Source organism: Scyliorhinus torazame, chromosome 4 (assembly GCF_047496885.1).
Source record: "Scyliorhinus torazame isolate Kashiwa2021f chromosome 4, sScyTor2.1, whole genome shotgun sequence".
Taxonomy (NCBI): Eukaryota; Metazoa; Chordata; class Chondrichthyes; order Carcharhiniformes; family Scyliorhinidae; genus Scyliorhinus; species Scyliorhinus torazame.
In genome coordinates this window covers 109,946,114-109,970,910 of record NC_092710.1, presented here as the reverse complement: position 1 = coordinate 109,970,910, position 24,797 = coordinate 109,946,114, and the positions used below count along the sequence as shown (strand labels likewise).

Sequence of the window (24,797 nt, the reverse complement as noted above, 5' to 3'; positions counted from 1 at the left end):
GGCCACCAGTACTCACCCCATCAAATTCTATTAAAAACTCTGTTTTTAAGCGTCTGCTTGCATCATGCTCTCCTTCTCTCCTCTCACAAAGGAGGCTGTCTATTTCATCTGCAAGAAGGATCAACATATTCATAAATAAGGCAGAATCTCAAGCCGACAGACAGAACGTGCAAAATGCCAGCACTGCAGTTGTGTACAGTGCTTCCAGATATAAACAAACAATACTAACAACAGTGGCTCACTGAATTTGGTGCCGCACTCACCAATGAAAATGATGGATGGCTGTAGCTCTCTAGCTGCTGAAAAGAGAGCTCTCACTAACTTTTCTCCCTCGCCAACCTAAAACAGAAACAGTTCCTTAGAAAGTGATCAAACAATTTAGCACTCCTATTGAAATAATTGTAAATTCTCAAAACATTACCTTCAAAATCTGTTCTGAACACAAACTGCAATTAGAATGAGTACTTAAATATGTAGTTACAGTAAAATCTGTTTTTCTTATTTATTAATATAACTTCTCATAGCATTTTAGTCTCCATGGAGATATCAAAAATCTGACATGAACGAACAATAAAAATATTTTGTTTTAAGAGAAAAACTGAGGCATTTTCCTCTCAGCCCACTATGTTTCAGTCTCCATGTCATGTAAAATCCCCAGGCGAGACATTTAATCTCTTCCCCTCTTCAATTTATAAAGAACAAGAACTAAACCAATAACCAAAAGAAAGGTTTCTAATCTCATTCGGAGGTGGTCATGTTTACTCACGTATTTGGAGGTTAGACTTGCAGCACTGATATTGAAGAATGTTGCATTGGATTCAGAGGCCACAGCTTTAGCCTAAATTGAAAAAGTAGAGGTGACTGAGAAACAATAAATGCTTAATACATAACACATCATTTAGGATGCACACCAATTCCCTTTAATTGAGATCTCTGACCAAAACTGACCACATGTCAACCGAGCAGTCAGGGACTCGGCCCATCGGGGGCGGAGCATCTGGGTTGGGCCTTTAGGCGACGCGCTAAGGCCGTCCTAACGGCGTGTGACATCATTTCAGAGGCGGCAGAGCCTGTGTCAAACAGGCGCCCCCCCCCCGATTTCGGCGTCAAAAGGGATTCTCCGCCCAATCGCTGATTATGAAATCGGCATCGGGGAACGGTGAATCCCACCAAAGTTCTTTCTTTCTCATTAGTTTAATTTCTACAGTCACTCTATCCCAAATAAACATATCTGTACATTTAGTCACCACAGTTCCAGAGAATCATGGGCTGTGCTCCTGTGTGTGAGCTGACTGGTGGTGATTTAACCGGAGGGTCACCACATCTCAGGTGAGGGGCTCAAAAGGTAGGGCCTTCATGAATAACCTCAACCAGTATGGGAATTGAACCCGCACTGCTGGTGTCACTCCGCATCATGAACCAGCCACCCTGCCAACTGAGCTGGACCAACTGCCTTACATTTAGTGTACCATTGCATTTAGAGATATGTATGAAATTCTACTTCATACGCATAACGTCACAAAAAAAAAAAAAAAGCTTTTTTCAAAACGGAAGTATGGATAGACAACCTGGCACCTTTCTGTGTTTGTCTAAAGCTTATCAAACTTTATCTCTCGAAGGTGGCTACGACGAGTCATTAAAAACGCAAAGGATGGATTTTACGGCCGTACTCGCCAGCAGGATCTTCCGGTCCTGCCAACAGTAAACCTTTGCAGTGCATAGAATGGGAAACCCCAGTGATAGTGTCGGGATCAAGAGATCCCACCTCCGGTCAATGGCAGGTCGCCTCTGCAAGTGTCGGTACTTGCAGTTTCCAGTAAAGAAAGGAGCCTATGATCTCTCCCAGTGTCTGTTCTACCTATCAAGTCCACTTATGAAGGAAAACTCTGACTCTTTGACTTCACAAGTCATCCCAGCTGCTAAGTCAAACCTTAAGTTTCAAACACTTTACTTTGGAAAGAATGAATTCAAGCAATCAGCCCTGTAATGATATCGCAAATAAAGAGACCAATTTGAAATCTCATCTTTAAGCATCTTTTTTCTTTAGCTGCATATTAATCTTTATATTTTAGTTAAAAATGTTATCACTTTTATTCAAGTAACTTTCTGCAGTAGCTTTATAATAAACCAAACTTTATCTTGATTTAAGAATAAAGCTTGACTGCTGTGTTATTTCAATTGGAACGACTCACAAATTAAAAGGGGGAGGGGTGCATATATACACAAATTTTTATCTCACAAACTACCGAGGGAGCATCTTTTACATGGTCATGGTACTTGACAAGCATTAGTAAAGTGAACTATCGCAAAGAATTACCCTTTAAGTTTAATTCCAGTCAATTTTGCTTTTCCTATCAGTTTGAGCAGGTGTCACAATCACCTAAAGTTTTCTTACTTTCTGTAGACTTTCAGGTGTACAGTGTAAACTTTGGCATTTGATTTTACAGTATGTGGTTTGTACATGCAACAGCTGGTCACCAGCAATCACACTGACAACAAGCTAGTTTGCCATTCCGCAGCACCACAAAGACAAGGCTGACTCTGCACAATGACGCAAAGTTCCACACGGTGTTCCACATTTCCCAGATGTTATAATCTGCACAGAGACCAATAATTTTAGGTATCATACAAGATTTCAAGTTTTAAGATTTTTAATGTAACTAATTAAAAGCAACATTGAGCAAACACTATTTCTGTAGGCAAATTATACTCTTTCACATTAAATGGGGCAAGATTCTGTAGTTTAACGACTGAAAATAACACCATAACACCTCTACATGGTTATACTCCATCCCTTAAATGGACTTTTCATACTTCAGGAACCCAGTTGAAAGCTATTCTTAGCTCCAGGTGGCTTGCTTTATTTTTCCCCTTTCCAACCAGATAACCTCTAATCCCTGAATTGCCTTTCAATGTGAGAGATTCCTTCCTTTAGTCAAAGCTAGGCGAACCTTCCAGTCTCATTTAATTGTCATGTGAGAGTACCTTTAAGAAATGGGTGCTTATAAATGGGTGTGTATATAAATGCCTGCAGTGTGTACCTTTAAGAAATGGGTGTTTACTACTGCAGTGATGTTAGAGAGTGGGTGAAACTGGGCTGTCTGTCAGCTTTTCACTTTCGTTTTTGAGCAGGCTGCAGGGTGTGTTTTAGTTTCGTTTTCAGTGTTAGTGCTGAAGCCAGACAGAGCAGGTGTACTGTTGATCTTTCTGCCATGAACAGACTATCTCTTGATCATTTAGTGAATTCAGAATTAGAAATGTTTTCAGTAGTGACTTTAACCTGATGTGCTTCTGTTAAAAAGGGTTTCTTTTGTAAGTCTTCTGGATGTTAAAAGGACAGCGTAAGCATTACTTAGTGTTGTATGCTTTGGGGGGTTGTATTTGAATTAATGATTGCTAAGATGTTCACTGTGTGTTTTTAAAAAGTTAACTTGAGTTCATAGAATAAACATTGTTTTGCTTTAAAAAATACTTTTCCATTTCTGCTGTATCACACCTGTAGAGTGGGCCGTAGTGCTCCCCATACCACAATCGATTAAAAGTTATGGGTCAGGTGAACTCCATGATACACCTTGGGGTTCTCTAAACACTGGCCCATAATAAAATCCACATGAAGTTGGTACTTCAAACCAAGCGCGAGCTCCCATCTGCATTCTGCATGGCCATCTCATCTCTCGGATCTCTTTCTCTCAGAGTCTTGCAGGCGGGATGTCTTCAGAAACCTGTAAGCTCATATTATAAGGCTTGGTTTGGACTCTTCGCATTTCAAATCCTCTCTCCACAGCCGCATGAATCATGTGGGCATTGTATCCCGGTAGAAATGCTAATTAGCTATCCTTTACACCCTCGACTTCATTCCATCTCGAAATAGATAGTTTAAACTATAACCATTAATAAAAGCTGACAATCCTAATACCTCCTTGTGAGACTTGGTGCCTAATAGTCTATCCACTGTAGAACTGGTCATTATTTGCAGGTGGGAATACCTCATACCATCTTCCCAGAAAGATAACGTGGGGCCCCCCTTTAACCACCAAGCCACCTAAGCTTGTTGTTGGGCAGAATTCAGAACAGTTCACATACCGCTTCATTCCTCCAATTTACCCTAAATTAAAGAGAGTAACAAAACATACCAATCTGATAACCATATTTGTAACACATTCACCAAGGGAGTTCATAACCTGCAGTTGCAGCTATATCAGTAAAGAGTGAAGCCACTTTGTGCTTTGATTTCCATAGCTCTTGTTTGAAAGGAATACAGTGGCTATAAACCATGGCAAGGGACAGTCAGACTGTATTTTCTGACGGCTTTTCTAAATGCAGGCTTATTGGGATCTGCTCAAAACTGCTAAGTACAAGTCACCAAATTGGTCTGTTGTCTGCATGATCAGCAGTGACCAGCAGCTGTAGGTACAAGTTACAAAGATCAAACACAAATTGCACTCTAAAACGCAAGGTTTACAAAAAGAAAAGAAACCATGGTGATTCTGACACCTGCTCAAGCTGGTGAAAGCAAGGAGGAGAGGGAAACTAGTCATTAATCCTTAGACAAAGACTGGATTAAACTGGAGGTCATTTATTAGAACAATTCATTTCAACAACTTGTTAGATTTAACACCCTTTGCTGCATGGGAAAAACCCAGTTATGTAACAGCTTTCACATACTTTTTGAAATGCAGTCACTGCTGTAATGTAGGAAATGCATCCGCCAATTTGTGCACCGCATGGTCACACATAAAACAATGCAATAATGACCAGATAATTTGTCTTTAAGTGTTGGTTAAGGGATAAATATTGGTTGGGAAGTAGGGTGAGAAAATAAAATCATGCGCTTCTTTGAATTAGTGCCACTTTACATCCACCCAAGGGGACCCTGGTTTAACGTCTTATCTTAAACAGGGCGCCACCTCTTCATTCGATCCCTCAGTGCTGTATTAGTATGCTAGCCTGAATTAGTATGCCAGCCTGAATTATACACCCATTTTTTGTAGGTGCTTGAAACCACAACCTTGTGATTCAAGAGAGGCAAGTGCGGCCCACTGAGCCATGGCTAACTTAACACATTTGGACAAGTTAAACTAAATCTGGAAAAGGATAGTGCAACAGATAGTACAATAGGGGCTGTTTAGCACAGGGTTAAATCGCTGGCTTTGAATGCAGACCAAGGCAGGCCAGCAGCACGGTTCAATTCCCGTACCAGCCTCCCCGAACAGGCGCCAGAATGTGGCAACTAGGGGCTTTTCACAGTAACTTCATTTGAAGCCTACTTGCGACAATAAGCCATTTTTCATTTCATTTCATTTTTTTTTCAATAAAGACATGTCAATGCTGTGGATATATATTAAGGTAGAGATAAAACATACATACCAGCATAGTCTTCCCATTCCCTGGTGGGCCAAATAGCAGCAATCCCCGAGCAGGAGCTCTCAGTCCAGTGAACAACTTTAATAGAAAGGCAGAGGAGCAAAAACAATCAGAAAACTGACTGCAAACAGAACCATTTCTTACATCGTAATCTCCAAAACGATAGAAGTTCACTAATAGAAGAACACGCTCACATAACACAAAAGTGACATCCTTGGGACTCTGCTGCCAATAACTGCAGTCACCATTTTGCTTTAAGAAAACACGATTCATGCAGAGTAAGATGTATGCTTACTGTGAAATCCACTTCATTCCTGCCATGGGGTGGTGGCGGTACAGTGGATTTGTCGCTTAACCAGTAATTCAGAAACCCAGGGTAATGCTTTGGGGACCTGGGTTTGAACCGGCAGATGGTGGAATTTAAACACAAAATATATGGAACTATTGTTAGAAACGTCCAACTGGTTCACTAATGTCCTTCAGAGAAGGAAACCTGCCATTTTACCTGGTCTGGCCTACATGTGACTCTAGACCTACAGCAGCGTCTTAAATGCCCCTTCAAATGGCCTAGAGAGCCACTCAGTTGTATTCACCCACTACAAAGGAGTGAAAAGGAATGAAACTGGACAGACCACCCCACATCAACCAAGGCATCAGAAACTACATGAGCAAAAGCAGCCCTGCTAACCCTGTAAAGTCATCCATACCAATATCTAGGGGCTTGTGCCAAAATTGGGAGAGCTATCGCACAGACTAGGCTGACTTAGTTGGACTCACGGAATCAAACCTTACAGATAATATCGCAGACTTCACCATTCCTGGGCGTGTCCCACTGGCAGGAAAGACCCAGCAGTATACATCTGGCCCCATAAAGTCTCATGGCACCAGGTCAAACATGTACAAGGAAACATCTTGCTGATTACCACATACCATTCTCCCCCCTGCCCCTCAGCTAATGATTGAGTACCCTCCATGTTGATCACAATTCAGAGGAAGCACTGAGGGTGTCATGGGTGCAGAATGTACTCTAGGTGGGGGGGGGGGGGGGGGGGGGGGGGGGGCTTGTCGATCAAGTGTAGTTCGGTAGTACCACAACAGAATGAGCCGGCCGGGTCCTAAAGGACATAGCTGCTAGACTGGGACTGCGGCAGGTGTTAGGGGAACCAACACGAGGGAAATACAAACTATACCTCATCCTCACCAACTTGCTTGCCACAGATGCATCTGTCCATGGCAGTGTTGATGGAAATGACACCGTACAGTCCTTGTGGAGACAAAGTTCCATCTCCACATTGAGCATACTCTCCCATCATGTTGTGTGGCACTGCCACCGTGCTAAATGGGATAGACTTTGTACAGATTTAGCAACTCAAGACTGGGCATTCATGAGGCACTGTGGACCATCAGCAGCAGCAGAATTGTCCTCAATCACAATCTGTAACCTCACAGCCCGGGATATCTCGCACTCTTAGACTACCATCAAACCAGTAATCAACCCTGGTTCAAAGAAGAGTGCAGGAGGGCATGTCAGGAGCAACACCAGGCATACTTTTTTTTTAATGTAGTGTCAACCTGGTGAACCTACAACACAGGACTAGTGTGCCAAGCAGCACGTGGCAGAACTAAGCAATCCCACAACCAACAGATCAGATCTAAGCTCTGCAGTCATGCCACATCCAGCCATGGGCAATTAAACAACTTACTGGAGAAGGCAGCTCCACAAATATCTCAATCCTCAACAATGGAGGAGTCCAGAACATCTGTGCAAAAGACAAAGCTGAAGCATTTGGAGAAGTCATCAGCCAGAAATGCCGAGTTGATGATCAATCTCGTCGGCTCCAGAGGTCCCCCAGCATCACAGATGCCTGTCTTCAGTCAATTCGATTCACTCCACGTGATAGCAAGAACAGCTGAAGGCATGGGATACAGTAGAGGCTATATGCTCTGAAAATATTCCGACAACAGTACTGAAGACTCGTGCTACAGAATTTACCACACCCCTAGCCAAGCTGTTCCAGCTACAATACTGATACTGCCATCTACCCGGCAATGTGGAAAATTGCCCAGGCATGTCCTGTGCACAAGAAACAGGACAAGTCCAACCTGGCCAATGACCACCCCATCAATCTAGTCTCATTAGTAAAGTGATGGAAGGAGTCGTCAATAGTGTTTATAAAGTGGCATTTTCTCAACGATAACCTGCTCAGGGAACACTCGGTTTGGGTTCGGCCAGGGTCACTCAGCTCCTGACCTCATTACAGTTTTGGTTCAAACATGGGAAAATGAGACGAATGCCAGAGGTGGTGAGAATAACTGTCCTTCACACCTCGTTATCAAGGCCATATTTGACCAAGTATGGCATCAAGGAGACCTGGCAAACTTGGAGTCAATGGGAATCAGTGGACAAATCCTCCGCTGGTTGGAGTCATAGCTGGCACAAAAGGAAATTGTTTGTGGTGGTTGGAGGTCAAACATTTCAGCTCCAGGACATTTCTGTAAGAGTTTCTCAGGGTAGTATCCTAGATCCAACCTTCTTCAGCTGCTTCATCAATGACCTCCAACCCATCAAAAGGTCAGAAGTGGGGATGTTCGCAGAAGACTGCAGTCGCGACTCCTCAGATACTGTAGCAGTCCATGCAGCAAATCCTGGACAATATCCAGCCTTGAGCTGACAAGTAACATTCACACCACTCACAGAATACTCCAGTGCAGAAGAGGCCCTTCGGCTCATCGAGTCTGCACCGATGCACAAAAGGCCTTGACCTGCCCACCAAATCCCAATTGCCAGCACTTGGCCCATTGCCTTGAATGTTATGACGTGCCAAGTGCTCATCCAGAAACTTTTTAAAGGATGTAAGGCACCTCTACCACCCTCCCATTCAGTGTATTCCAGACCGTTAGCACTCTGGGTAAAAATAATTTTCCTCAAATTCCCACTAAACCTCCCATCGCTGACTTTGAACTTGTGTCCCCCTCGTAACTGACCCTTCAACAAAGGGGAACAGCTGCTCCCTATTCATCCTTTCCATGTCCCTCATTATCTTGGACACCGCAATCAGGTCACCCCTCAGTCTTCTCTGCTCCAGAGAAAACAACCCAAGCCTATCAAACCTCTCTTTATAGCTTAAATGTTCCACCCCAGGCAACATTCTGGTGAATCTTGCCCGCACCCTCTCCAGTGCAATTACATTCTTTCTATAAAGTGACGACCAGAATTGCACACAGTACTCCAACTGTGGCCTCACCAAAGTTCTATACAGTTCCATCATGACCTCCCTACTTTTGTAATCTATGCCCAGATTGACAAAAGCGAGTGTCCCATATGACTTTATCAACACCCTATTAACCTGCCCTTCTGTCTTCAGAGATCTATGGACAAACACGCCAAAGGCTCTTTGTTCTTCGGAATTTCCCAGTATCAGACCTTGTAAAATTATTTCTTCCAAAGTGTATCACCTCACACTTTTCAGAATTAAATTCTATCAGCCACTTAATCAGCCCATGCCGTCTATATCTTCCTGCAACCCAAGACACTCAACCTCACTGTTAACCACCCGGCCAAACATTGTATCATCCGCAAACTTACTGATCTTACCCCCCACATAGACATATATGTAATTTATATAAATGACAAACAATAGGGGACCCAGCACGGATCCCTGTGGTATGTCGCTGGTCACTGGCTTCCAGACATTAAAGCAGCCTTCTACCATCACCCTGTGTCTCCTACTGCTAAGCCAATTATGAATCCACCGTACTAAATCACCCTGTACCCAATGTGCCTTTGCCTTCTTAATAAGCTTCCCATGTGGGACCTTGTCAAAGGCTTTGGTGAAACCCATGTAAACTACATCAACTGCGCGACACTCATCTATACAATTGGTTACATGCTCAAAAACTGCAATCAAATTTGCAATTCGACATGACCTCCCTCTGACAAAGCCGTGCTGACTATCCCTGATCAAACCTTGCCCCTCCAAGTGGAGATCGATTCTCTCCTTCACAATCTTCTCCAGTAGTTTCCCAACCACTGATGTGAAATTCACTGGTTTGTAGTTCCTTGGCTTATCTCTACAATCTTTCTTAAATAGTGGGACTACATTAGCTGTTCTCCATTCCTCTCGAACCTGCCCCTTGGCCAGAGAGGAATTAAAAATTTGGGTCAGAGCCCTGGCCTCCCACAGCATCCTGGGACACAATTCATCCAGACCTGGGGATTTGTCCATTTTTCACCCGCCAATACCTTGTCACTATGACAATTTACTCAAGAACCTCACAATCTCTCTCCCAGAGTTCCAGAACTACCTCTTCATTCTCTTGGATGAAGACAGAAGTGAAATATTCATATAACACTCTACCAATGTCCTCTGGCTCCACCCACAGATTTCCCTTTGGTCCTTAATGGGCCCTACCCTTTCCTGGTTATCCTCTTCCCATTGATATATTTATCGAATATCTTGGGATGTTCCCTACTTTTACCAGCCAGAGCTTTCTCATATCCCCTCTTTGCTCTCCCAATTGATTTCTTAAGCTCCATCCTGCATTTTCTGTACTCCACTAATGTCTCTGCAGATTTACTCCCCTTATACTTGTTAAAAGCCTCTCTTTTCCTTCTCATCGTATCCAGAATGTCTCTGGGCTGGTTTAGTACAGGGCTAAATAGCTGGCTTTTAAAGCAGACCAAGGCAGGCCAGCAGCACGGGTTCAATTCCCATAGCAGCCTCCCTGAACAGGCGCCGGAATGTGGCAACTAGGAGCTTTTCACAGTAACTTCATATGAAGCCAACTTGTGACAAGCGATTTTCATTTTTTCATTTCATTTCATGGTTCTTTGGGTTTGTTACATCTTCGTATTACCCGAGAGGGAACATATTGGGCCTGTACCCTCCCCATTTCTTTGAACACCTCCACTGTTCATCTGTAGCTTGTCCCCACAAGTAACTCTCTCCAGTCTACCTTGGCCAGATCCTGCTTTATTTTGTTAAAATCTACTCTCCCCAATCCATAACCTTTTTTTCAACTTGTCTATTTCTTTGTCCATAACAAATTTAAATTGAACCATGTTGTGGTCGTTATCACTAAAATGCTCCACCGCCACCCAACATATCAACCACCTGTCTGGCTTCACTCCCCAGAATTAGGTCCAGGCAAAAAAGTGCCAGGCAATAACATCTCCAACACGAGAGGATCTAACTATTACCTCATGACCTTCAATGGCATTACCATTGCTGAAACCCCCACTAACATCCTGGGGCTTACCATTGACCAGAAACTAAACTTGATAAGCCATTTAATACTGTGGCTACCAGAGCAGATCAAAGATTAGGAATTCTGCAGTGAGCACCTCACCTCCTGACTCCCCAAAGTCAGGAGTGTTAATAGAATACTCCCCACTTGCCTGGGTGAGTGCACCTCCAGCATTACTCAAGAAGCTTGACACCATCCAGGACGAAGCAACCCTCTTGACTGATATCCCCTTCTACAAACAGTCACTCCCTCCACCACCGATGAAAAGTGGCCATATGTATCCTCTACAAGGTGCACTGCAGAAATTCATTAAGGTTCTTCAGGCAGCACAATCCAAACCCACGACCATTGCCAACTGGAAGGATAAGAGTAGCAGATACCGGAAAACACCACTACCTGGACGTTCCCCTCCAAGCCACTCACCATCCTGACTTGGAAATATACCGCCATTCCTTCACTGTCGCTGGGTCAAAATCCTGGGATTCCCTCCCTAACAGCACAGTGGCTGTAACTACACCTCAAGGACAGCAGGGGTTCAAGGCAGCAGCTCACTACCCCCTAGGGCAGCTAGGGATGGGCACTAAAAAAGCATTTCTAACCACTGACGTCCACATTCCCGAAAATAAACTTTTAAAAATAAAAACTAGCTTGATTTCTCAAAGTTTAGACTGGCTCTCGAGGTGAGCCCTTTCCCACATATAGTCATTGAAATTGTCCCAGAACATACAAGGATTGGGCCCATGAATGAGAACACACACAGCAGCCGAACACAAAGAGAAACTTCATCCAATAGGGACTCCCAACTGCAAAGAGCACAAGTTGCAGTTAAGGGGAAGTTCAATAAATACATGAGAACGAAAGGAATAGAAAGATATGCGTTTAGGGATCAATAAATAGGGGTGGGAAGAGGCACATGTGGAGCATAAACAGGGGATGACCTGTTTCTGGACTGTAAATTCACTGTAATTATCTGTAAAACAGCATTTTTCAAAAAAATCTGAATGCCTTCCATGTAAAAGAGAACAGTACTCACATTCCCTTAAATCAATGATTTTGACCATCCCCCCCCCCCCTTCCAAAGAGACCGTGCCATTCGGCCTGAGTCTGCACCAACCCTCGGAAAGAGCACCATACTTAGGCCCATTCTCCCGCCCCAGCCACGTAACCCCATCTAACCTACACACCGTTGGACCAATCCATCGAACTTGGACTGTGGGGGGAAACCCAAGCAGACAGGGGGAGAAAGTGCAAACTCCACACAGTCACGCAAGGCTGGAATTGAATCTGGGTCCCCTGGTGCTGTGACACAGCAGTGCTAACTACTGTGCCACCCTGTCTATAACGGTTGTCATGAAAATCTGGTTCTACGAGTATTAACGGGAGATAAATGGGGACATCACAGGATGTGGGGACGCTGGCTAGGCCAGCATTTATTGCCGTTTCCTAATTGCCATGGAGTTGGTGGCGGTGAACCACCTTTGTGAACCGTTACATTCCATGTGGTGGAGGTACCGTTATAGCACTGTTAGGAAGAGAGTTCCAGGATTTTGAATTAGTGACAGTGAAGGAATGGCGATATACTTCCAAGTCAGGATGGGATGCGACTGGAGAGGAATTGGCAGGTTGTATTCACATGTATCTACTATCTTTGTCCTTCGAGTTAGTCGAGGTTGAAAGCTTGGAAGATGCTGCCGAAGGAGCCTTGGTGAGTTGCTGCAGTGCTTTTTGTAGAAAGTATTGTTATGGGCCAGGATTTAGAGAACCCCAAAGTATATCATGGAGTTCACCTGACCCACGACTTCTAATAGATTTTGGTTCTGGGGAGCACAAGGGCCCACTCTCCAGGTGTTATGCAACAGAGGCCTTAAGTATTTTAAAAACAAAACAATGTTTATTCTATGAACCCAGTTAACATTTTATAAACACACAGTAAACACCTCATCAACTACCAACACATGTAACCCCACAGATACAATACTCTTAATACCCTAATAACGCTTAATACCTATCCTAGCAACATCCATAAGTTAAACCCTTTTTAACAAAGACAGCAGGTTTAAAGTCTCTATAGAAACAGGTATTACTTTGAAATCATCAAGTGAGCTGAAGACATTCTTTAGCTTGTAGAGAGAGAGATCAGAACATCTTCTTGCTTTGAATGCAGCTCTCCAACACTGAAAATGAAACCAAAAACAGAGCCACAAAGCAGCTTTTCAGCTCAAAACGAAAGTAAAAGACAGAAAGACAGCCCAGCTCCACCCACACAGACATCACTGCAGCTATTTGATAAACACCCATTTCTTAAATGTACATCCACATCACAGTATGCACTGCTGTCACTGTGAGTCAGTGGTGGAGGGTGTGATTCTTGAAGGTGGTGGATGGGGTGCCAATCAAGCGAGCTTTGTCCTGTATGATATCAAGCTTCTTGAATGGAGCTGCACTCATCCTGGCAAGGGGAGAGTATTCCATCACACTCCTGACTTGTAGATGGTAGACAGGCTTTGGGGAGTCAGAAAATGAGCTACTCGCCAGAGAATTCCCAACTTCTGACCTGTTTTTGTACCCACAGTATTTAAATGGCTGGTCCAATTCAGCTTCTGGTCAATGGCAACCCCCAGGATGTTGATAGTGGGGGATTCAGCAATGTAATGCCATTGAATGTGATGGGGAGATAGTTGAATTCTCTCCTGTTGGAGATGGTCATCACCTGTACTTGTACATACGAACGAAAGAATTAGGAGCAGAAGTAGGTCATTCGGCCCCTTGAATCTGTTCTGCCATTCCGAAGATCATTGCCTACCTGATATTAACTTGCGTGACGTGAGTGCAACTTTGCAACAGCCCACGCCTGAATCTTGTCCAGGTCTCACTATCTCGCTACATATGGACACGGACTGCTTCAGTATCCAAGGAGTTGCAAATGGTGCTGAACAAAATCATCAGTGAACAGCCCGACTTCTGACTTTATGATGGAAGGAAAGTCATTGATGAAGCAGCTGAAGATGGTTTTGCAGAGGAACTCCTGTAGTGATGTCCTTGAACGGAGATGATTGATTTCCAAAAACCTCAACTGTCTTCCTTTGTGCCTGGCATGACTCCAACCAAGGAAGAGTTTCCCCCCCCCCCCCCCCCTTCTGATTCCCCGTGCCTCCAGTTTTGCCAGGGCTCATTGATGCCACATTTGTTCAAATGCTGCCTTGATACCAAGGGCAGTCACACTTATCTCACCACTTGAGTTTGGCTCTTTTGCTCATGTTTGGACCAAAGTTGCAATGAGGTCAGGAGCTAAATGACTCTGGTGTAACTCAAAATAAACATCAGCAAGCATGTTATTGCTGTGTAATTTGTCCTTTTTTTTGTGCGTAGGAGATAGTTGGACAATTTTGCACATTATCTAGTAGAAGTACCAGAACAATTGAACAATCCTGAAGTAAATGCAATTCAAGCTTGGAGTTAATTACAGTTAACCGCTAACCTACATTTCCCTTCAGGATTGATTTAGAAAGTATAAGCACTTAAACAATCCGTTTCTGGACCACTTTGTACAGCCAGACTGTCTATCATCATCTCCATAAAAGAGGCTAAATGTTACCACTTATGGAAAAAAGAGGGTCGTAAAACTCGATTAGCGAAATAAATTATTCATATGGATTGCAGAATCAAAGAGTTATGTTGAAATGAAAATTAATTGTTTCCATTTCTGGTTGAATCGGCCTAAAGCATGGCACGCTACCATAGAGATAATTCAGGAGCTTTGATTAGAAAGATCTTTTTATTTTATTTGTGTGCGTTAGCCAAGAAACAGTTTGGGAACAGACAGTCAGTTGTAGCTTTGCTGAGTGCCGCCTCCCACTGCAGTGAGAGACAAGAGGTGATAGTAAGATATTGATTTCAAGCAGAGAACCTTCATCGTCCACTGCTTGATTGGCACCCCATCCTTCAAGATTCACACCCTCCACCACTGACTCACAGTGACAGCAGTGCATACTGTCATGTGGATGTACCTTTAAGAAATTGGTGTTTATCAAATAGCTGCGTCATGGTGGGGCTATATCGAAGTTTGGATTTTGAGGAGAAAATGAGATTAGCCCCAGCTTGCAGACAGTGGTTCTCGGAGCCTTGTGGCATAAAGCAAGTCAGCAGAGTTAACTTGGAAGCTATGGGAAGGTGTTTAGATCTGCTAGCAACGTAACAAGGAGCAGTCATCAGTAATGGAAAAAGTGGAGGGTCATGTAGCCAAAGAGCAAATTTAAGAAATTCTCAGGTACATGAACTAGACTTACCTCAGGCCTGAGAGATGGAAGAATGACTATCTCCTGCAAAGCCTGTTTTGCCAGCTCCTGCCCAGCAATATCTTCGAAACGGACTGATGGCGCACTGTTTAAAAATAAAAATTATATTTTCCATCAATTCAGCTAGTCTCAGATGAGGCCTTGCCGACACATTTTTGCAATTATTGTTTGGTGCAGTCAGACTGTACCTATGCCTCTGAAATACAGGCCCAAACCTCTCCCTTCACCCCCTTAGTCCCATTGTACCCACTAGAATATCACACACTATTAGGAAACAGATGATTTAATTGATGTAAACCAAGCGCACAAAGCAAATGTTGCAAGATTTCATAGTAAAATAAATCTTCTAAATTTTTCCTCTATTTGCCACATTGCTTAATGATATAGTGCATGTACTCTGCTGGTCACTTGCTAAGCTCACAGTGGTGATCATTGATATGAACAGGCTATCAGTAAAATGAGGGCTAAAGCCTGCAGGGTTCCCAGTAGTCGAAGGGGCCAATACACAGCGAGACAAACAAGCAAAATCCCATGATCAATGACTAATTCTAAAATCAACTAACAATGGGGTCCTGCAGGTTTCCATTCCCCAGACTAGGGAAGGTTTTGTGGGGTTTGGGGGGGGGTGGGGGGGGTGCAAAAGAGAGAGAGAAGAGATAAACAATAAATAGGGTTTCATCTCCTGATCACAAATTTTATGACCCCGCTAATACAGCACAAATTTTATGGCCTCTCTAATACAGCACAAATTTTATGATCTCTCTAATACAGCACAAATTTTATGACCTCTCTAATACAGCACAAGTGGACAGACACTTGGGTCAAAACAGGAAGAGAATGCTTTCTTGATAGAAGGGTAGGAGGGTAGCACGATGGTGCAGTGGTTAGCACTGCTGCCTCTCGGCGCCGAGGTCCCAGGTTCGATCCCGGCTCTGGGTCAATGTATGTGTAGAGGTTGCACATTCTCCCCGTGTCTGCGTGGGTTTCGCCCAGGTGGATTGGTCATTAACACGTTCACTAAATTGCCCCTTAATTGGAAAAAATGAATTGGGTACTCTAAATTTATTTATTTTTTTAAAAATGATAGAAGAGTAGGGATTTAGTACAGGTAAATTCATCCGCAAAGTTCACAGAGCAACTGCAGGTACCAGTTTGAGGGGAAAATCCCATTAACGCAGGTTTGTAGTTGAATTGTAGCCCAGTTATACTGGAAAGCAGCTTGGGGACCATTTTGTAGAACTTGTAAAAATATTTTCAATAGGTATTTTTGAAATCACTCAAGTTAAACTGGTGCAAACAGTGAACGGATTATTTTGAGGAGATTTGGACAAAGTCATCCAGACTTGAAATGTTAGCTCTGTTCTCTCTCTCTACAGTTGCTGTCAGACCCGCTGAGATTGTCCTGAATTTTTGCTTTTGTTTCAGATTCCAGCATCCAGAGTAATTTGCTTTTATTTTGGGGAGAAATGCTTTTGAAAGACCGTGACTGAACTAGTAACCCTGAGTGTGAATCAATTCCCACTAATCCGTGAAAGGGCAATAAACATCGGCCTTGCCTGCAACAGCTCCATCCTGGGAGTTCATGCTATAAATACCCGGTATCGTCAACACCAGAGAAAAGCCACTGCTCTTCTTCGAATAGTACCGTAGCATCTTCATAACCACTTAGAACCCTCAAGAGTATTGAAAGTCAAAGAGATCTAGGAGTACAGGTCCACAGGTCATTGAAAGGGGCAACACAGGTGGAGAAGGTAGTCAAGAAGGCATACGGCATGCTTGCCTTCATTGGCCGGAGCATTGAGTATAAGAATTGGCAAGTCATGTTGCAGCTGTATAGAACCTTAGTTAGGCCACACTTGGAGTACAGTGTTCAATTCTGGTCGCCACACTACTAGAAGGATGTGGAGGCTTTAGAGAGGGTGCAGAAGAGATTTACCAGAATGTTGCCTGGTATGGAGAGCATTAGCTATGAGGAGCGGTTGAATAAACTCGGTTTGTTCTCACTGGAACGAAGGAGGTTGAGGGGAGACCTGATAGAGGTATACAAAATTATGAGGGGCATAGACAGAGTGGATAGTCAGAGGCTTTTCCCCAGGGTAGAGGGGTCAATTACTAGGGGGCATAGGTTTAAGGTGAGAGGGGCAAGGTTTAGAGTAGATGTACGAGGCAAGTTTTTTACGCAGAGGGTAGTGGGTGCCTGGAACTCGCTACCGGAGGAGGTAGTGGAAGCAGGGACGATAGGGACATTTAAGGGGCATCTTGACAAGTATATGAATAGGATGGGAATAGAAGGATACGGACCCAGGAAGTGTAGAAGATTGTAGTTTAGTCGGGCAGCATGGTCGGCACGGGCTTGGAGGGCCGAAGGGCCTGTTCCTGTGCTGTACATTTCTTTGTTCTTTGTACTTCAGAGGTTAAATAGGGCCTCAGTTTAACTTATCCGAAAGACGACATCTCTGCCAGTGCTGCACTCCCTCAGCAATGCACTAAGGTGCCAGTCTGGATGATGTGACCAAGTCACTTGAGTGATGCACGGTATAAAATACCAGATATGGCCAAAGCTTTACCTTTCATTGGTTGTAGGAGTAAGAGAAGGAGCTGGATTCTTCTCAAAGTTTAGAATGCAAATGGACTTTTTATTTTCTGCCCTCACGTACAATGAAGCTCAAATTGATGCCATATGGCACAGTTACCTGTCCACCACTTCATTCAGGATGAGGTTTGCCAGCTTACTATCGACGTTTCGAAAATTTTTCAAATCCTTCTTCTTCCGGGGAGTTGCAACAGGAGTGGTAGGTTTGTTTGGTCTGGTAGTGTTTTTTGTACCCATGGCCTGTGAAAAGGGAAATCTTTCAGCACATCAAATAAATCTTCAAAGCAAAACATTTGTGAAACTCTCAAAGCTGAAGGCTTCCAATTGCAAATCCCTCCGTGGCCAGGCCCCCAACCCCTTGAAGAGACGGGGTGGACCATTTAGGACAGAGATGAGGAGAAATTTCTTCACCCAGAGAGTGGTCAGCCTGTGGAATTCTCGACTGCAGAAAGCAATTGAGGCCAAAACATTGTATGTTTTCAAGAAGGAGCTGGATAGAGCTCTTGGGGCCAGAAGGATCACTGGAATTGGGTAACTGAGTTAGGTGATCAGCCATGATCATAAAGAATGGCAGGGCATGCTCAAAGAGTTGAATGGCCTCCTCCTGCTCCTATTTTTTAAAAAATGTTTCTACGTTTCTATAAACGGGAACCAGGAGTATTTGGGTTTCCAAAAGACATTCAACTAGGTTCCTCAAAAAGGTTAATAGAATTTACAGTGCAGAAGGAGGCTATTCAGCCCATCGAGTCTGCACCGGCCCTTGGACATCAGGCATCTGCTGAACGTGTTAATGACCCATCCGGAGGGAGAACACAAGAGGTGATCGTCTCCCTGGATGCAGAAAAGGCCTTCGACAGAGTAGAGTGGAAATACCTCATGGAGGTATTAGAGCCGTTTGGACTAGGGACAGGGTTCCCCTCATGGGTGAAACTCCTATACAACGCCTCAAGGCGAGCGTACGGACCAATGCCACCAGCTCGGAAAACTTCCAGCTACACAGATGCACAAGGCAGGGATGCCCACTATTCCCGCTCCTGTTCGCCCTGGCCATCAAACTGCTGGTGATCGTCCTGAGAAAGGCCCTGGCCCTCCCAAGCTAATAATACTACCATTGAGCAGCCACAGCGGAAAGTGTGAGGGGATGGGTAAAGGACCCAAACACGGAATGGGTGCAGATGGAGGAGTCCTCTCCAGGCCCTCGCCACGGCAGCACTCCCATCCCTGCCAGCAAAACACTCCACAAGCCCAGTGGTGGTAGCGGCCCTCAGAACTTGGAACCAGAAGTGGCAAGATTTTGGGCTGACCGATATGTCCATCATGGCCCCCATCTGTAGCAACCATAGGTTTGCACCACCTTCAAGGGGTGGAGACAGTCCTAGGGTACACTGACGGTTAAAGGCTTTTTACACGGATGACAGACTGGCCACCTTAGAGGAGCTGATGGAGGGATTGGACCTACCAAAGGGGAACGAACTACGACATCTACAGGTCAAAAACTCTCTGCAAGGAAACGACCAATAGCCCCGAAATGCACAATGCTATAACAGTTACTGGATGCAGACCGTCTGGGGGGAGACTTGAACGGACGACCTTTAGAAATGACGCACTCCCCACTGGACGAAAAATGGGAGGAGGATCTAGGGACAGAAATAGGATGGGAACTCTCGAAAGAAGCACTGTGTAGGTCACAAAGGAAATTCATATGTACAGTGTAACAGCACAGTTACCCTGTATAGTGTACAACATGTAAAAACGTCAATAGAAAATATTTCAAAATAACAAAAGGGGGGGGGGTAGCGATTTGCAATGTTGGGCTTTTGCAGATTTAGATTTGGTCTACACAGATTTGTTTATTTTGTATAAAATGAAAACTTTAATAAAACATTTAAAAAAAAGAATTAATTGCAGTCGACATGTCTCCTTGCCGCTGAGACGGTGCTCCAGCACATTTTAGTGATTTCTTTTTTTAAGACTAATGAGATCTTCCATTATATAGATCCCTTCTTCCATTCTATTGGCACTATTGGAAGAGCAGAGTGCTAACCTGTTTCTCTAATATAAAACAAATCTCATCCTGTATTCAAACTGGCTGTTTTGTTTGCATACATGATGTCACTCATTTCAAAATAGCAGATTGGGAGGAGCGGCACAGTGGTTAGCACCGCTGCTTCACGGCACCGAGGTCCCAGGTTCAATCCCGGCTCTGGGTCGCTGTCCGTGTGGGGTTTGCACATCTGCCCAGTGTTTGCGTGGGTTTCACACCCACAACCCAAAGATGTGCAGATTAGGTGGTTTGGCCACGCTAAATTGTCCCTTAATTGGAAAAAAATAGTAACTGGGTATTCTAAATTCATTAAAGAAATAGCAGATTGAGAGAGAAACATTGCTGTTTTGTGGCACAGTAAAGCGTGAAAAGGAAGTCTTTCTGCAAGTCGAGCCAGGGTCCAAGGGTTTGCAGTAGCAATTTAAAAGAAAAAGGGGCAAGTGTAAGAAAATAATCAGCACAGCAACTGTTAGCCATGCAGGAGGGCATAAGGAATCCCTTTTCCTTTATTTAGCTGTGACTTCTAGGAAAGGAGGGGTGAATTAAATTCTGGGAGCACAGGCGCCAGAGCAAGGAGCCTGCAGCAGATATGCCAGGGCCAGGGAAGGAAAGGAAACTGGACAGTCACATATTATCATTGGAAGACGTCAATATTTCGAAGTAAAATCTTGAAGCTTGCACTGTTAAATGGAAAATATTATGGAGAGAATTATGGAGAGAATCTTTGGCATTCAATGGCACTACCATCGCTGAATCCCCACAGTCAACATCTGGGGAGTTACCAGTGAACAGAAAATGAACCAGTCATATAAATTGTGGCTATAAAAGCAAGTCAGAGGCTGGGAATTCTGCAGCAAGCAACTCACTAACTTACTTCCCAAAGCCTGCCCACCATCTACAAGGCACAAGCTAGAATTGTGCTAGCATGTGTGTAGCTCCAACAACACTCGAAGCTCGACACCACTGAGGCAAAGCAGTCCACTTGATTGACACTCCATCCATCACCTTAAAGATTCTGTCCCTCCACCACCGATGCAGTGGCAGCTGTGTATACCATCTACAAGATGCACCGCAACAATTAACCAAGGCTTTTTCGAAAGCACCTCCCAAACCTACAACCCATACCATCTAAAAGGACAAAGGCAGAAGATTCATGGGAACACTGCTATTTGCAAGTTCCCCTCCAAGCCAAACATTAACTCGACTTGGAACTATGTTCGCTATTCCTTCACAGTCACTGGGTAAAAATCCTGGAACTCCCTCCCTAACATCACCGTGGGTGTAGCTACACCACATGGACTCCAGCAATTCAGAAAGATGGTTCGTCACCACCTCCTCAAGGGCAATTAGGGATTGGTAACAAAAGGCTGGCCTAGCCAGCAATACCCACGTCCCCTCAAAAAAATAAAGAGACCCTTTCTAATAGGAGGGCTAGAAAGAGAAGGACGGCACGGTAGCACAGTGGTGAGCACTGTTGCTTCACAGCACCAGGATCCCAGGTTCGATTCCCAGCTTGGGTCACTGTGCGGAGTCAGCACGTTCTCCCCTTGTCTGCGTGGGTTCCTCCGGGTGCTCCGGTTTCCTCCCACAGTCCAAAGATGTGCAGGTTAGGTGGATTGGCTATGCCAAATTGCCCTCAAGTGTCCAAAAGGTTAGCTTGGGTTATGGGGATAGGGTGGAGACGTGGGCTTGAGTGGGGTGCTCTTTCCAGGGGCCGAATGGCCTCCTTCTGCACTGTAAATTCTATGATTCTATGAAAACAGTGACTGCAATTCAAAAGTAAGGCACTTGGATATCCTGAGGTAGTGAATGACACTTTGGAATTGCAAGCTTTTGTTTCTCTCTTGTATTCCAAACTGTGACCGATGCAAAATCTATCATTTAAAAGTAAAGAATTCTCCAAAAAGTAAACCTTTCTCCAGAATTCTTGCCGAGCAGCTGGAAAAAGCACTGGAACATAAAAATAATATAGAAAGACAACGAGTGAGAGTTAACTCCATTCCTTTAAAGTGCAAGTTATTCCTTGCTAGCAACGGAAGCATTTTCTGCTCATCGATAAGCGCTTCTGTGGGTCACAACATATGACTGCTGGAAATTCCCCAGAAAGCAGCACTAAGATTCCAGCCTGTGTCTCAATCACAGGTCCTAGAGGACAGATCACAAGGTGCCTGAGTTTTCTTTCGCAATTCAGGAGGGCATCCGAAGCCTAATTTACAGAGTGAGCTGCATCTATTCGGTTTGGTTTAAAATGGAGCAAATCAAAAATACAAATGGAATTCAGGTCAGCAAGGACAAGACTGAAATTGGCACAAAGCTTGACCAGCTGCATATATGCTTTAGCAAGGAAAGATGTGCAGGGGTATAAGTAAAGAACAGAGGAGTGACACTATGGGAAGGTTCTCGCAAAGAGCCAACACATGTAGGACGGCCTGAATAACTCTTCCTGTGCTCCAAGTCTCCTTGAGCTCACATAATTAAACTGAAGCAATCATCTAGTTCAATACACAGTTCAACTGAATGGTCTAATTCCTTTAACACCCAATAGCAGTCAAATATCAAGGCAGGCTACTAATTTGAAGACAACAGAATCGTCAAACTGAAGAGAAATCAATGTCGTCGATGGCAGGAACATCAAAATGTCAAGTCAAAATTTTGAAGTGCTACTGATTGAGTGAATGAAAAATTGAAAGTCAACTTATAAAGGCTTGATGGTTTATAAAACATTAACACTACAGTGAATTGACCATCCAGGTTTGACTTGCTCACTCAGTGTAAATATAGCCAAATCAAGTTGCTGAGAAATGCGCTCAAATTGGCAACAGCCAAGGCTCGAGGACCTCAGGGGATGTATCCACTGAGTTTAACCAGCTGAGCATCTGGGCAGACTCCACCTCGTACTGTCTACTTCGAAGTGTGCTCCTGCTATCCGCTACCATAAACGCTCCCAGTTTATAGCGTGTCTCCTTCCAGACATGCCATATACCCACCCACTAGCCAGTCTTCTGCTTTTGTCCACTTCACTCAATTATGTCTACTGATTCCACCTCTTTTGTCAGAAGTCCTCGTACGGTGAGCAAATGGTTTTAGTTCAAATTTACTGTTACACCGTCTGCAACTCACAAGGCTGTATGTTTGGTCTAACCTGGCACTTTCTGAAGTATAGCTATATAATCCACTCTGCTTCTTTTCATAACTAAACTATGAGGCTCATCTGTAGAGTACTAATGCAGCCAAGGTAACCTGACAGATGCCGAATTACAAAGCTCCCCAGAGCCAAGCAGAAAATAATTCTAGTGCTGGGAACTCTGCCATCCTCCAAGATCTCATTAATGAATCAGGCTGGCTGGTCAGTAAACAGCATGGAGATTATGGATGAGTATGACCAGGACAAAAACCAGGCAAGAACAATGCTTTATTTTGTTACCTTGGCAGTTGAGGTACTGGGCTGAGGTGTTCGTGAAGTCCCAGCACTATTGGAGATTCCACTGTGGCTCTGAGCTCTCTGATGACCCCGCTGTCCTGGGGAAGTGATTTTTGCTGTGTACTTGGAACGAGGGAGGGAATTGCTTGTGTGGGTCAAAGGATCCTTTTTCTTTGGGACAGCTCCACTTCCTAGAGTCAAATAAAGACAGAATTGGAATCAGAGCAAGAGACCATCACAACCAATGACATACTAAATAGTCATTTTTAGTTGCACAAAACTGTTGGGAATGTTACAGTACGATGAAGTGATACTAATTTTTCGATTCGATAATGCGAATCATTTTTCAGGGGTGTTTCTAAAATACTGGAAAATGTTGCAGTACAATTTTATGGCAGCAGGTGGCGATGTTGGATTTTCTTGCTTCTTAGGAGATGAAAATGCAGCATTCATTCCTACAAACGGCAGATTTGCACTCGACTCTTTTAAAGTAGCCTAGGCAGTCAAATACACCAATTTTTAAAAAAAAATTAATATGTATTTAAAAATCTAACTGCACACACTAACCTGAGGAGCACCACCAACCAAACGAGTAGCGAAGCAACTCTACCCTCCGGTCAAATAAAGCTTTCCAAAAGTAGTCAAATTTAAATGGCAATGTTTGGTAAATGAGTACTCCACAGTTCTTAACAATATTTGGATCCCTACATTGAATCTACAGTACATCTACCATCTGAATGGTAGTAATGAGAAACCACATTACACCCAACCATTTGACTAACTGCTGCTCAATTATTCTGCTGCGCAAGGTCACAGAAACAGGAATAGGCCATTCAGCCCTTGAGTCTGTTTCAAAAATCAATTAGATAGAATTAAAGAATGCAGGAGGCCATTCAACCCATCAAGTCTGCACCAGCCCTTGGCAAGAGGACCCTACTTAAGCCCACCCTATCCTCGTCACCCAGTAACCCCACCTAATCTTTTGGGCACTAAGGGGCAATTTAGTATGGCTAATCCACCTAAACCGCACAGCTTTTGCCTGAGGGAGGAAACCGGAGCACCCGGAGTAAACCCACGCAGACACGGGGAGAAAGTGCAAACTCCACACAGACAGCTACCCGAGGCCGGATTTCAACCCGGGTCCCTGTGAGGCAGCAGTGCTAAACACTGCCACCCATAATCATGGCTGATCTGCACCCTCTTATATTAGGGCTCATGCCTGTGTTCAGTGAGCATCTGGAGAGCTCTGCAGGAACTTAGCCGGAGCCCTGATTAACATGACAGTGGAGAAAATAAGGGAAATATTTCCATTTTAGGGACTTCTGATGGCGGCGATGGAGGAGTAGGTCGCACATTTGATAGATCCTGCGTGTGACGGACTTTTGGACCTTTTCCCCCTGGTTTTTATTGGATAAATAGGTGAAGAGTGAGACAGTGAGGAGAAATCCCCATCCAGTGTATGGAGAATTGGACCAGAAGTGGCCGTGTGAGAGGACAAAGTCCTTCAAGGAAGACGCGAGCAGAGTGGCAACGCGGGAAAGCATGGCGGAGGGCAAGGGCTGCAGGGAGACGGCACAGTGGTCGACGGAGCAGCTGGTGAAGTTTTTTGAAGATTGCTTCGCCAAGCTGAAGGAGGACACGCTGGATCCGATTAAGGCTTCGATTGATCAGGTGGTGCAGAATCAAGAGACCCACGGACAAGCGATCCAGGAGGTGGAGAAAAATGTGCCCGAGCACGAGGAATACATAACCGTGCTGGGGACCAATGTGGAGATGATGAATGACTGCCAGAAAAGAATGCAGGAGAAGCTGGAGGACTTGGAGAACAGGTCC

The 24,797-nt window shown here is 44.3% G+C and overlaps 1 protein-coding gene across 2 annotated transcripts in view; it reads right to left on the bottom strand.

Moving 5' to 3' along the window:
* The window catches only part of spast (spastin), a 76,336-nt gene that overhangs the window by 29,253 nt on the left and 22,286 nt on the right, over window positions 1–24,797 (bottom strand). For both annotated transcript variants that reach the window (XM_072498476.1, XM_072498477.1), the window contains 7 exons: window positions 22,968–23,155; window positions 17,600–17,739; window positions 14,898–14,991; window positions 5,368–5,442; window positions 767–838; window positions 264–339; window positions 17–108 (listed from right to left, as the gene is read on the bottom strand). In XM_072498476.1, coding sequence (XP_072354577.1) covers window positions 17–108; window positions 264–339; window positions 767–838; window positions 5,368–5,442; window positions 14,898–14,991; window positions 17,600–17,739; window positions 22,968–23,155 — 737 coding nt within the window. The remainder of the gene's footprint in view (window positions 1–16; window positions 109–263; window positions 340–766; window positions 839–5,367; window positions 5,443–14,897; window positions 14,992–17,599; window positions 17,740–22,967; window positions 23,156–24,797) is intronic.